This window comes from Nematostella vectensis, chromosome 4, assembly GCF_932526225.1.
Source record: "Nematostella vectensis chromosome 4, jaNemVect1.1, whole genome shotgun sequence".
NCBI classification, from domain to species: Eukaryota; Metazoa; Cnidaria; class Anthozoa; order Actiniaria; family Edwardsiidae; genus Nematostella; species Nematostella vectensis.
In genome coordinates, this window is record NC_064037.1 from 13,460,160 (window position 1) to 13,474,692 (window position 14,533).

A 14,533-nucleotide genomic window follows, 5' to 3' on the forward strand; every position below is an offset into this window, starting at 1 on the left:
GGCGTTCAATAGGAAATCAGTGGAAAAGGCTTTCAATAGGAAAGGGGTCTGGATGCTTCACTCCAAATTTTTGAAATGTTTCCATCCGTTGAATTTCTTGAGTGGAAAGGGGTTGGGAGTGGAGGTTTAATTAGGTTTTGACTGCATTACATCTCGTTTCAACCGGGATACTCATCAATTAAGCTAAAGAGCGACGTCTTTCAGACGAATCTACAAAAAAATGTTTTTTTCTGTCCAATGAAAATTTAGAATAGAGACAAAAAGGGTAGCTGGAATCCTTTTTTTTTTTTTGGCAGCCAAGTTGTTAGTAATGATTCGACCCTTATCAGGCAGCGTTTAAACCACATCCTGCCGACCCGGAAAGGGTGCGGTCAACCTCTTATTCTTAAAACCCTTTTGCTAAGAAAAAGGAATGGACGCCTCCAAAAGAGCTCTCACAGAAACCATCGAAAAACCCGGCAATTTAGCGCTAGAGAAAATAAAGTCATTGTTATGGTCTGAGCCCGTTGCCCTTTGTCCTCTATACACTGTTTCGCGGGCTAAGTGTCCTAGAAAGGTGTTGATTAATACTGTCACAGTTGGTATATTACTCAGCGTAATTCGAGAAGCTTGCTAACATCGCTAGCAGACAGAGTCCTTCGGAATTCCGGGCTTCGGAACTCGCTTCTCCAAAAATGTCCTCTGGACTCGGGACATTATTTGTCCCTCGGGAGATTGTTTTGATCTTGTTGTTGGTGTGTCTGTGCAGATGGGTTCAAGGTTGCCCCGATACGTGTTTGTGTTACCGAACTAGTGAGGGTCCGACCGTTAGATGCAACCACCAGTCTCTCAGAAGGATTCCTCGAGTGCCTTCCACCACGGTCGTTTTGTGAGTAAACCCTATCGCGCCTTCACTCATCAACATCGCTTCTTTCCTCGCTCTTCTATTTAATTAACATGGGATTTAGCTCCAATGAAGTATGGCCTCTGGATATGAGAATAAGACTTTGCGTGAACTACTGCTCCGAAGTAAATACAAGTAAATGTGCGCTCACTTTGCCGGTGAAAGCACATCCTTTGGATTAGCTTGATGAACGCAGTCACGCATACCTCATAAAGTTTTGCACAAGCTTGCTTTGCCTATATATTGTTGAATATTTGATATTCGCGTGTAATAATAAAGACCAGTTAATTAACCCTTATATGTGAAGAGTAAACTTAGCAATTTGTCCAAAGGGCCGAGGACCACGACATTATCCTTCCTTTGCTCATCAACTTAACATTTGTTTATGCGTATATTATAGACCGCGGGGATTTCCCTTGCTATATTTAGTCTCGGGCTGCTACGACAGCAAATACCAGCATAGACTATGGCCCAGTAACACATTTAACCTCGGTAATGACTGGAGTCATTATTAGCACGCTTTCAGCGTCACATGGCGACTGTGTTGTTTCTGTACCTACATGTTTCTCTTGTATTATTTCTATCAGTTTTTGTCGAAAGCGTAATGTCTTCACACGGATGATGTTGCTTTAAATTGTATGACTTATTTGTTTGTACGTCCTTTTGGTGTTTTATTACGTGGTTTAGCGCGTGTTATTTTGCGTGATTGCTACACGTACTGAGTATCTTCGTCATATCTGACACGCAACACATGCAAGCAGTTCGCTTCCCTTTCTCTTTTTCGTGGCACATGTGTGTAAGTTTCTGCTCCTTCAGATAACCTTTGAATGCTAAAAACATGTAGTATATAATGATATACTCTCAGTTGTTGGCTCTGGGTATCTATTGCTTGTGACATAGAGATAAAGAAAAGGGCCAAGAGGGTCTGATATTCCATATGCGTGTGCAGCATTGACTGATTGCACGATAGAGCTGGGTACACAAACGACCTTTTTAATATTGAGTCCTCTAAGAATGGGAATTGTAGAGAAGGCTTAGGCCCTAATAAATATACATAAAAATATGACCTCTGATACAGTTCTCCCTCCCCTAAACTACCCGCCTAAGGGATGGAATCGCGCGTGTTGGTCTGGAGTGCTATTTCTTGCACGTCAAGTTAGACGAGGCAATGTTTCCTGCAACTTGCAACGCAACTTGCAAGAAAAATAACGTGTGTATCATCCACTTCTCTCAACTTGCAGTGCAATTGGTTTCCGCTGATCTCAACATTGCGATAAAAATTGCCCCATTTCTCTTCCCTCTGCAACCTGGATTTTTTATTTGTCATCGTTGGATTGCAAATTGCAGGGAAAAATTGCACCATTGCATCCGTCAAGTTGAGCACTTTGTTGGAGGTTGACGCTTATACATTCTCTTCTGTATTTTTTACTTGCCTGACGTTGATAATTTTGTAGAGATCTGCGGTTTAATAACATCTCCGAGGTGAAGCGAGGCGACTTGGCAGGGCTGCACTACCTCACTACTCTGTAAGTAAAGCCTCTAAAACGGCGTACAAACACGTTAAAATCAGTCATTGGTGAGGTTATTGCTTTTGCAAAAAAAAAATCTAGCGGTATACTTTGATAGCTTTTTCCATAGCCTGCATGCTACACGCATGCACACGTTTTGTGGTGTTTTTATCGCCAATAAAAAGTGAAAAACAAAATGAGAAACGTTTCTAATTTGTTTTCAAAGTACAAGTTGGCGGCTACGAACACTAGAACCTAGTTTTTCGCTATCAAAACACCAATAAACGCCTGCAGACAGGCTACTTTTAACACTCGGTTTCTTAGTCTTACATAGTAATTAAACTTCAGGAAGAGTAAGTGTTACGATATTCCCTTGATATTTCCGATAATCCGCTATTTTATTTTCCCTCAGTCTCCTCAGTAACAACGCGATCCAGCGATTCGACCCCGAGGCCTTTCATGGCTTAACGTCTTTGAGATATTTGTAAGTATAAAAATAATAATGAGACTGCCATTCATAATGGCATTCTAGAGACGATAGAACTTAGATTGGACAATACGATGCAGAGGTAGCACAAGGTAGTATAGTTTTTTTATTATCCACATTCTATTATCCAGATATCTGTTCAGTAACAGACTGCGAACTCTACCTCGTGACGTCTTCAGAGGACTGCACAACCTTGAACAACTGTGAGTTCCCTTTGCGAAATGTTCACCCTCAAAGAACATTTGTCAGCCACACATTGTATTGTTGTAATCCAAATAAAAGACAAATTATACGAACCATTATATATTATACTTATTTTCTTGATTCTGATCGGCTAAGAGCGCGCGCTGATTTCACGCGCGCAATGCATCTTGGGTTAAGGGCGCGAGGGTTAAGATTCGATAGTGAAAAGTGGAAGCCTTTGGGCGAATCAAAAGCAAATTTCATTTTCGCGAAAGTATTTTTATTACTGATCAATGCATTAATAATACAATTTTTTAATTAGATTTTGGGGATACCCGGAATAAACAACAGTTTATTCTTGATATCAAAAAAGCCCCATCCAATGTATAATTGCTCAGAAATATCGAACAAAAAAAAAAAAACATTTGACGTCTCTTACCGAACATAAACAAAAACAAATCCTAATTTATCTTATCTTTATTTGTTTCAGCTACTTGCACTTCAATGATATTCAAACCATTAGGGCAGATGCATTTATTGGGCTCGGAAGACTTGAAAGGCTGTGAGTTCCCGGGAACATCAAGTCCCCTTCATCAGTCACAAGCATGTGCTGCAAAATAATCTTGATTTGTTAATATTCAAACTTGTGATCTGACAAGACGCGAAGCTTATATTTGCCTTTGCCCTACAGCTATATTCAACACAACCGCCTTCGCACAGTTCCCAGAGGCCTTTTCAAGGATCTGAGATTACTAAGGAGACTGTAAGTATGATATGATATCATCACATCTTAGCCAGGTGCGACCACAGCTATAATCAATTATCATCATCGTCGTCGTCGTCGTCATCATCACCATCACCATCACCATCATCAGCATCATCTTATGTAAAAATAAAATGTGTGTCTAAATACCTACAACTGAAACTAAGGCAATTCAAGACATAACTGCACAATTTATTCCTGTCGTACAATACTTAATGACAGGTAAGCGTATATCCTAGAAAAAACAATAGCCATTGAATTTTATGGCTCCCCCATTATCATTTTATTGTAGTGAACCCGGTAATATAGTCTTTTTGTTTCCTATCGAGGCGTCTCGACTCCAATGAGCTGGTTTGTAACTGCGACTTACTCTGGCTTTCCAAGCTGCTACGGCGAACACCCAACACCGAGACAGCGGCTACATGCCATGAGCCTGCAGAGCTCAGCGGCCGCGCAATTGTAAGGCTGACTCCCCGGGAGTTACGATGTTGTAAGTGTCCACGCTATCCTATCGCCCGTGCTCTCTCTATTTGACAACCACCAAATTTTAGCAGTATCCGTTTTGATAAAAAATTCGAGTACGAACTTTTGGCTGTAAAACGCTGGTATGGTCCACATCCTAAATAATACTAGAAGCAGAACTATGAGCATAATAAAGTTCGACTTTAGTTACTTTTGTTATCAAGTTTAAATTTTCCGAATTTTCTTTTTAAGTGTCTTTTTTTCCGCGATATTTAGATTTCACTATTTTTGGGAGTATGTTCTCGTCCTAGCGTACAGGCTGGAAAGTCCATGTAAAAAAAAAACAATATGATTCTCTCTTAGCGCCACCAAAGATCGTCAAGTTCCCTTCCAGCATCGAGGTGTCTGTCTCGTCCGAGGTTGTGTCCTTTAAGTGCAAGGCGGTCGGTACACCCGCACCACAGATCTCCTGGCGAAAGGATCGTCAGCCGTTGCCTAGCGACGGACGGCATGTAGTCCGGCCCGACGGCACGCTGGACATTCTGCGCCCGCAGGTTGAGGATGAGGGGAATTACGAGTGTCTTGCGCGAAACGATGCAGGGGAGCAAGTAACAGAGGCTTCACTCAGATACTATGGGAGGGATGGTAGGTATACTATTAATGGTGACTGAGGGAGGGGGGAGGAAGGGTTATAAATGTCTTGCACGAAACGATGACGGGGAGGGGAACAGGTCTACAGAGGCGTTACTTTGATAAATTCTGATTCGACTTTGTAAAATTAAAGCCCGTCGATTTGACTTGCGTGACGCACGGTTTCTATGAAACCCTATGCAAATGAGATGTTTATCTCAGTAGTGAATTGAATCCGCTTGAATCACGATGAATTTCAATCCATCCTACAGCTAATACATCTCAATTCTATGTATAAAGTATTAAATAATACAAAGAAATTTGTATTTTGAAAAATAATGAGAGTTTTGAATATTCAAAACAAAAACAAAACAACATTGTCACGATGATTCCATTGTCACGAGTCGGATCAATGGACTTTAACTAAAATCCGCGTAAAATAACATTTTAAAGGTTGAGGTTGAATTTGTTTGAATAAGAAATGGAAAGAGGTTGGCGAATATTGTTGGAAAGCCTAGAAGAACTCATTTTATTCATTTCCACAGCTGTCCCGCAGCTGACCAGGTACCCGCGGGCTCAGGTCGACACCCTGGAGGGGAACTCCGTCACCCTCCAGTGCCGCGCTCAAGGGAGACCCAACCCCACTATCGCGTGGGCCAAGGGGGGGACACCCTTGGATGTACACGACCCTCACATGAGGGCCACGTCCGCGGGAGACTTGTACATAGTGGGGGTGACTAGCAGAGATGACGGGACGTACCGATGTACTGCGAGTAACAAGGCGGGGAGCGTCAGCGCCTCCACTAGGCTCGTGGTCACAGGTCAGCGGCACTTACCAGTAGCAATAGTCACATCAGATAATCGTCATCATTTAATAGAGGAACAATTTTTTTCCGTGAGAGCGGGGTTGTCGCAGTTCCTTGCTTCATATATTGTGTTGTTTCTGTGTTTAGCTGTTACTTACTCCATCCATTGTTTTATTTCTGTGTTTAACGGTTCCTTACTCATTGTGTTGCTTCTGTGTTAAGCGGCTTCTTACTTCATTTATTGAATTGTTTCCGTGTTTAGCGGTTCCTTTTCTTGTTGTGTTATTTCTGTGTTTAGCGGCTCCTTACTTCATAACCCGGCCAGAAAACACCGTGGAACTCGAAGGGAGCACAGCCTCGTTGCAGTGCCGTGCGGGCGGTCACCCAGCCCCCGCAATCGCATGGACCAAGAATGGCGCGCGCCTTCCATCCCAGGACCGTCATATCGTGCTGCCGTCTGGCACCCTAAGGATATTGTACCTGAAGCACAGCGATCAGGGCCAGTACGAGTGTCAGGCGATTAACGTGATCGGGGTTAAGCTGGCGCGTTCTTTCCTAGCCGTCAGGGCAAGAGGTGTGTGGTGTGGTTTGTAGCCTAGGTTAAAGAGACCTGTGGTATAAATACCGCATTTTAAAATTATTATTTAATATTATTTTTCCGCCCCAGAATATTATACTGTATTTACTCAATTAGTGTCGAACGTTAAAACAAGAAACTGATCACCGCCGTCAAAAAAAAAAAAAAAAAAACACCCGTATTTAAAGCAAAGCTTGCTTGCAGACGTTCTCTGGAATTTTAGCGTATATAAACTCCATCTTAAACAAAATGGCGGCCTCAACTCGACGCATCGCCTGATTCTGAACAAAAAGTGGAGGCTAGTTTTAGCAAAATGGAAGTTATGTATCACAGTCCCACATTTGTGTTTTTAAAGGTTGTTTTTCAAGTGCGAGATAAACATAAGTTGATGTTAAAGTTACCTTATTTTTTATAAAGAAAGGGAATCGCTTTGGTGCTTTGGTTTTCAACTGAGATATAAAATGTGCTTCGTTAAAATATTCAAATTAAAAAGAAAAAAATTAACTAGAAGCAGCTGTTAGTTTAAGTACAATTCGCCATTTGCACTGACAACGTTTTTTTTCAGTTCCTCCGAGCATCACGGATAAGCCACGTGATCAGAACGTGCGCGCAGGCCAAACAGTGAACATCTTCTGCGTGGCTGTTGGTGCGCCTGACCCGGTGATCACGTGGATCAAGGACAATGTGCAAGTCACCGAAGGGAACAGGTTTTCTATTGCAGATGACGGCACGCTTACCATCCGAGAGGCGAACAAGGGGGATGAGGGGCGGTACCAGTGCGCCGCCAGGAACAGCGTGGGCGTGGCTATGTCAGACATGATCCTCTTTGTACAAGGCAAGTCTACGACTGATTTCACTTAGCTATAATAATAATAAATGTTTTGCACTAGGCAAGTTTGGAGAATCGATAACTCAGATGTGTTTGGATTAACTTTGTACATTAATTCACATACATAGTCAAACTGAATGATTTAAGTTAATCCAGACACATCTGAGTTATCGATTCTCGAGATTATCCATTTTAAGATGGAAGCTGAATATTTGACAGTATTTTGCCTTACGGGCTAGGGATTGTTTGATCTCTCGTTAGAGTCCTTAATCCTCTTCAAAATAGTGGTTTTGGTTTGATTGACAAAGAAACATACACTGACCCTTTAAAAGCGGAATGGAGGTTGACACACGCAAAATCGGCCAATATGAGCATAGTAAGCGAAGAGCAAATAGTATTAAACAACAAAATTAACATATCTTTACGATAAATGTTTCTCCTTCTGCCAGGCTCCACCAAGTTCGCGGGCGACAAATTCGTGAACAGATCCATCGACCAGGCCATCAGCAGCGTTGACCGCGCGCTCAAGTCCAGCATTAGAAAGCTTTTTCGTAACACTCAACCCAGAAGTCCTAGCGACCTACTCGCCCTCTTCCGGTTCCCGTCACCGGAAGCGCAGCAAATCGCGCGCGCGGCGGAAGTGTTTGAACGGACGATCCAGCTTGTCCACGAGCACGTGGCTGACCTAGAGATGGTGAACGTCACGTCAGAGAATGGCGAGCGCAACCAGCACAGCTTCTTTGATCTCTTGTCACCCGCATACATCAAAATGATCGCCAACCTTTCGGGATGCAGCGCGCATCGCCGAATGAATAACTGCTCTGATCTGTGCTTTCATTTAAATTACCGAAGCACAGACGGCACGTGTAACAACTTGCAGCATCCCATGTGGGGCGGATCTTTAACGCCACTCAAGCGTCTTCTGAGACCAATCTACGAGAATGGATTCAATGCTCCTATAGGTTGGATCAATAAAAATGCTCGGCCAAGCGCACGACTTGTCTCCACAGAATTAGTAGCCGCGGCGAATGTGACGGACGACAAGAAGCACACGCACATGCTGATGCAGTGGGGACAATTCCTCGATCACGACATGGACTTCACAGTCACAAGTCTCAGCTTCTCGAGATTCAGCGACGGCGCCGACTGCACAGCGACCTGCGAGAATCAGAGTCCGTGCTTTCCGATCCAAATTCCCGACGGCGACCCGAGGATTCGCCGAGCGCGGTGCATGCAGTTCACTCGGTCGAGTTCCGTGTGCGGAACGGGCACAACGTCTGTGTTTTTTAGCAAAGTAACACCGCGGGAGCAGATGAACCAGATCACTGCGTTTATCGACGCCTCAAACATCTACGGCTCATCGGATGAAGACGCAAGGAACCTTAGGGACTTACGGAGTAAAGGACTTCTAAAGACTAGTGCACCGATAGAGCCAAACGGCAAGCCACTTCTTCCACCTCATCGTGACACACCCGTGGAGTGCTTACAGCCGCATGATAGCCCTGTCCCATGCTTCCTTGCGGGCGATCACCGCGCCAACGAGCAGATTGGCCTGCTGTCTATGCACACTCTATGGATGCGCGAACATAATCGTATCGCCTCTGAGCTCAGCCGCCTAAACCCGCACTGGACCGGGGAGAAGATCTATCACGAGGCCCGAAAAATCGTAGGAGCTCAACTTCAGCACATAACTTACTCCGCATGGATCCCTAAGATTGTTGGACCCAAAGGCATGGCTCGATTAGGCCCCTACCCCGGCTACAACCCAAATACGGACCCTACCATCATCAACGCTTTTGCGACGGCAGCGTTTAGGTTTGGCCATGGGCTAATTAAACCAATTATCAACCGACTTAACAGCTCATTCCTTCCTATCCCAGAGGGCAACATTCCCCTGCACAAAGCCTTCTTTTCGCCTTATAGGATCGTCAACGAGGGAGGAATCGACCCCGTACTGAGAGGGCTATTTGCCGAAGCGTCCAAGAGCCGCGAAAACAGTGATGAGCTTGTAAATACAGAGCTGACTGAGAGACTCTTCGAAATGGCGCACGCGGTGGCTCTCGATCTAGGCGCCCTTAACATCCAGCGTGGACGCGACCACGCCTTGCCTGGTTACAATTCCTGGCGCAAGCTGTGTAACCTCTCGGTGGCAGAGTCGTTTGATGACCTAAAGAATGAAATATCAAGTGCAGATATTCGCGCGCGTCTTGAAAAACTGTACAAGGACCCGTCGAATGTGGACCTGTGGCTCGCTGGACTGCTGGAAGACTTGGAGCCTGGGGGCCAGGTTGGCAAAGTCTTTTCGTGTATCCTCGTTGAGCAGTTCAAACGGCTCAGAGACGGTGACAGGTGAGACCTATCTTACAAATTCTACCACACACGCAAAATCCATTTAAGGTTGCGCATAGCAAATGATTATTAAAGTGAGGAACCTACAAAGCTTGGTGTTAAAATTAACCGTTTAATAAGCTTTTTCGATACCCTTTCGCTTTTAGTTCTCTTTTGTCCTTTGTCATCATCTTCTGCTTCTAATTCTTTAAGAGCTGCATTTCATCAAACTTCCCATCCACAGGTTCTTTGTAGGGTTTTTTTCGACAGTGATTTGAAGTTTTTACAATGCATGTTTTTGTTTTCAAATGTTTAATAAGTAGAGTATTTATCTTTTTCCAAAATCGTAAATAAAAGAAGCAAAGCTTTTTTTTTAAAGAAAATAGGGAAAGATGATTTTAAGAGAGATCTATACAAATATGATACTTAAAGTGTCTCACGCTTATCCCGTGACTGGCTCCAATATATTAAACAGGTTTTGGTACGAAAACCCTTCCACATTCGAGCCTGCCCAGCTGACGCAAATCCGCATGTCATCGCTGGCGCGGGTATTGTGTGACAACGGTGACAACATCCAGCTTGTTCAGCGTGATGTGTTCCTGCGCGCAGAGACTCATGGGGGATATGTATCTTGTGAAGCCATTCCCCGGATGGATTTACGAATGTGGAAGGAGTGTTGTGATGGTAAGGGGGGGGGGGGGGGGGGATGTATTGGGTGGGCGGTGTGTGGGTAGGGATGCTGTGATGGTAAGGTTGGGTGGAGGACATGGGCTTACTGAGTGGATGGATAGGGGGGGACTGTGATGGTAAGGGGGGGACTGTGATGGTAAGGGGGACGTATTGGGTGGGCGGTGTGTGGGTAGGGATGCTGTGATGGTAAGGTTGGGTGGAGGACATGGGCTTACTGAGTGGATGGATAGGGGGGACTGTGATGGTAAGGGGGGACTGTGATGGTAAGGGGGGACTGTGATGGTAAGGGGGGACTGTGATGGTAAGGGGGGATGTATTGGGTGGGTAGTGTGTGGGTAGGGATGCTGTGATGGTAAGGTTAGGTGGAGGACATGGGCTTACTGAGTGGATGGATAGGGGGGACTGTGATGGTAAGGGGGGGGACTGTGATGGTAAGGGGGGGGATGTATTGGGTGGGTGGTGTGTGGGCAGGGATGCTGTGATGGTAAGGTTGGGTGGAGGACATGGGCTTACTGAGTGGATGGATAGGGGGGACTGTGATGGTAAGGGGGGGACTGTGATGGTAAGGGGGGGGATGTATTGGGTGGGCGGTGTGTGGGTAGGGATGCTGTGATGGTAAGGTTGGGTGGAGGACATGGGCTTACTGAGTGGATGGATAGGGGACATGGGCTCTACTGAGTGGATGGGTAGAGGGGGGACTGTGATCGTAGAGGGGGCATGATGTGTTGAGTGGGTGGGTAGGGGGGTCTGTGATCGTAGGGGGGGAGCATGATGTGTTGAGTGGGTGGGTAGGGGGGGCTGTGGTGGTAGGTGGGGCATGATGTGATGAGTGGATGGGTAGGGGGTGGGGGGGCTGTGATGGTAGGGGGGGCATGATGTGTTGAGTGGATGGGTAGGGGGTGGGGGGGCTGTGATGGTAGGTGGGGCATGATGTGTTGAGTGGATGGGTAAGGGGTGGGGGGGCTGTGATGGTGGGGGGGGGAATGATGTGTTGAGTGGATGGGTAGGGGGTGGGGGCTGTGATGGTAGGGGGGCATGATGTGTTGAGTGGATTGGTAGGGGTGGGGGGGCTGTGATGGTAGGTTGGGCATGATGTGTTGAGTGGATGGGTAGGGGGTGGGGGGGCTGTGATGGTAGGGGGCATGATGTGTTGAGTGGATGGGTAGGGGGTGGGGAGGCTGTGATGGTAGAGGGAGGCATGATGTGTTAAGTGGATGGGTAGGGGGTGGGGGGGGCTGTGATGGTAGGTGGGGCATGATGTGTTAGTGGATGGGGAGGGGGTGGGGGCTGTGATGGTAGGGGGGGGCATGATGTGTTGAGTGGATGGGTAGGGGGGTAGGGAGGCTGTGATGGTAGAGGGGGCATGATGTGTTGGGTAGGTGGATAGGTAGTCTGTGATTGTAAGGGCAGAGTCAAAATGTATTGTGTCGGCGGTAAGGGGGCTGAGATGGTAAAAGGGGCAATAATAGTTGAAGAAGTACCGAATACAAAGATTAATCCATTAGATTTATGTTTTTTATACTGGAAATCTTTAAGAAGACACGAAATCTACTTCAACTTTTCTTTTCCTCTCAGAGCATTGCGTTGGTGGGGATCGGACGTTTACTCTGACGACGGGCCTTAAACGAAGACGAAAACGCTCCGCACAAGCTGAAAACGAACTTGAAGTGTCCGAAAACATCCCGCCCCAGTCTCAACATGAACCAAAAAAAGAACCCAAAATAAATAGTCAAGCTGAGGGGTTGCACGTGAAGGAAAAAGAGGCCGAACATATTCCTGAGCAATCCCAGACTGTGGCTCTAAAAAAAGAGGAGATGCATCGACAGGAAACAGTCGAAAAACTACCGGTGAACACTTCCGGTCTGAAAGTTGAAGATATTCCACGAGAACCAAGGATAGTTGAACCAGCATCTAGGGAGTCGTCAGATGATGAGCTGGAAATTGAGGTCTTGGAAAAATCTCGTAATGACGAGAATGAGAAAGTAGAGAAACAAATAGAACTTATTCATGAAAAGGAACATGTGGAGCCAGAAATGAGGCATGTTGACCAGATGGAACATAGTGAGGAGTCATTAAAGATGGCAGAGAAAGAAAGCAAGACGAATAGAGATGACAGGAGCGGAGGTAACCTTGAAATGAGGGTTCAAGGTTTGGAGGAATCGATAAAGGGACTAATGGAGATGGTAGAAAACATGAGAGAAACAATAAACACCCTAAAACAACAGGTAAAACCACCGTTATACCATTCAATATCAACCATAGACACCACTCCTACAACATGATTGACACTCTTCAACATCATTTAACACCATACACCTGATTGTGATTGCACAGTTAGTTTTTTTTAGAATTTGTCCTTATTAACGAGGTTTCACAGTATATACCATTCATTGCAATATATCGAGGTGCCATAATTGATGTCATATTTTAAAGTGCCCTTATAAACGTGGTCTCACCGCATTTCTATTGTCGTATGATATTACCAGGTGAGAAAAACTGGATGAATACCTACAAGAGCAGACGGAAGATTTTTTATTTTTCACCATGCGATGATAAGAACGAAGTGTTTCATGGAGACGACGACGATGATATGATGATGCTGATGATGACGACGACGACGATGATATGATGATGACAACGACGACGACGATAATAGTTTACGGCGACGACGACAACGATGATAGTTTTGAAGATGATGACGACGACGATGATAGTTTTGATGATGATGATGATGATGATGATGATGACGACGATGATGATGATTAGGGAAGAGGTCAGAAAAATAGTACTAAGTGAAAAAGGAGGTAGGGTTGCGGGCCGTACCCAAACCCCTAACCCTGTTTTTTTAAGGCTAATTTTCTCAATGGCCTTTGTTCTCAGCAAGTACCATAAGTACCAAGTTCTAAGTACTATTATTTTGGCCTCACTCTTATAATAAGTATAATGATGTTGATAATAATGATTTTAATGATGACATATACCAAAAGGCTTTTGTAGAAACAGAGGAAAATAGATGTAAATCGATGCTTATTTATTCGCATGCTTTGTTAATCGGATACAAATGAATTCTCGTATGAAAGTGGTGGCTACTGCGCATGCGTAGGGTATTTCTGTTGATGATGTAAATGTGGTTGATCGTAAAGCATGAAGTAAAAACTTATTTTAGTTCAAGCTTAAAAACATGTAAATGTTTTAAAATCATTGACCCTCGCTTGTTTTTGTCCCGCTAGCACAAACTCTATGCAGATTTTTGCACCTTATCCATTCCATCAGCATTGATCCATTCCATTCCTTTGCGCCTTCATAGCTGTATCGATGACGAAAATACAGGTTCCGTCTTTTCCTTGACATGTTAAAGAGTAAATAGCAATATAGCACGGACTGTCCCTAGCATTTAGCGCTTTTGGCGATTAGTACCCCATTATTGTGTCCTCCTTCGGCTCTAACCAAAATAGAATTCGATTATCCTGCTGATTCCACCCAACCTGTTTTATTTCCCATTATTCTATTATACCATGTCCACCTCGCATGGTTTTGTCCTTAAATATATTCCATCGGACTGGCGTTTTCTCTCGTGTGCCTTCATAATCACAAGGTTAAATATCTCAATTGGAGTTTTTCCCCTAGCAGAAAACGAGAAGTCATCGCTGATATAGTCAGGCTGTCCTGGTAAATGCACCATGCTCTGTATTTCTTCCTCTGTGATAACTCTCCCTTGAAAATATCTTTTAACACATAGCCGCCTCGAAACTCTCCCATAATACGGGTTCAGTATATCCTTCGACATGTTTCAGAGTTTAACGCTCGTACCAAGTTCCAACTGTGACGCGAATTTTACAGTACTCGCGCATATGACTTGCGTGTTATTTTTAGTTCGTAATCAAAATAGACTAGAAAACCTTAATTCAACTAATTGATAAAATAGAAGCCTTGTACAGAAACAGTCTGAATTTTACTTATAACTCAACATATGTACCTTTTTTTTAAACCCTGCCCCCAATCCATCGATCACGCTTTGCATCGTGGGAAGCATGTTTTCGTCAACGGGCATTGTTCTTTTGATCCTTCCCATGACTAACCCTGGTTCCAGAGCCTCGAACGCAGCCTGCTTGCAGCAGGTAATCGGTGTTATTATTGCGGAAAACCCGCACGGGTGCGAGCGCAAAAACGGACGTCCGTTTTTGCGCTCGCCACCGGGAACCACGCGGCTTAAAACACAAGATGGCGCCGACAGTGCTGAATAACGTATGCGCATGCGCGTGCTCTGGCGAAAACAAGCAAAATCTCAGTGTTGACTCGTTCGAGTAAAAGTACGAAAGGATGACTTCAGTCTTTGTTTTGACTAACTGTACAGCATTATAACCATACTGTACAAAAGATGACAGAT

General features: G+C 44.7%; 1 protein-coding gene across 1 annotated transcript; it reads left to right on the forward strand.

Moving 5' to 3' along the window:
• The first annotated feature begins 436 nt into the window (after nucleotides 1-436).
• On the forward strand, nucleotides 437-13,326 carry LOC5511044 (peroxidasin). Its single transcript, XM_048726263.1, has 15 exons — nucleotides 437-868; nucleotides 2,338-2,409; nucleotides 2,804-2,875; nucleotides 3,010-3,081; nucleotides 3,552-3,623; nucleotides 3,753-3,824; nucleotides 4,154-4,314; nucleotides 4,650-4,931; nucleotides 5,462-5,737; nucleotides 6,021-6,296; nucleotides 6,865-7,134; nucleotides 7,578-9,477; nucleotides 9,932-10,140; nucleotides 11,722-12,371; nucleotides 12,633-13,326. The coding sequence occupies exons 1-15, from the start codon at nucleotides 675-677 to the stop codon at nucleotides 12,648-12,650; spliced, it is 4,596 nt and encodes a 1,531-aa protein (XP_048582220.1). The 5' UTR covers nucleotides 437-674; the 3' UTR covers nucleotides 12,651-13,326.
• The last annotated feature ends 1,207 nt before the right edge of the window (nucleotides 13,327-14,533 follow it).

Excerpts from the sequence above, each read along its gene's own strand:
- LOC5511044 (XM_048726263.1), top strand. The coding sequence starts at position 675 with ATGTCCTCTGGACTCGGGACATTATTTGTCCCTCGGGAGATTGTTTTG. Across the intron at positions 3,624-3,752 it reads CTCGGAAGACTTGAAAGGCT|CTATATTCAACACAACCGCC; the intron begins GTGAGTTCCCGG and ends TTTGCCCTACAG. Across the intron at positions 3,825-4,153 it reads CTGAGATTACTAAGGAGACT|GCGTCTCGACTCCAATGAGC; the intron begins GTAAGTATGATA and ends TTTCCTATCGAG.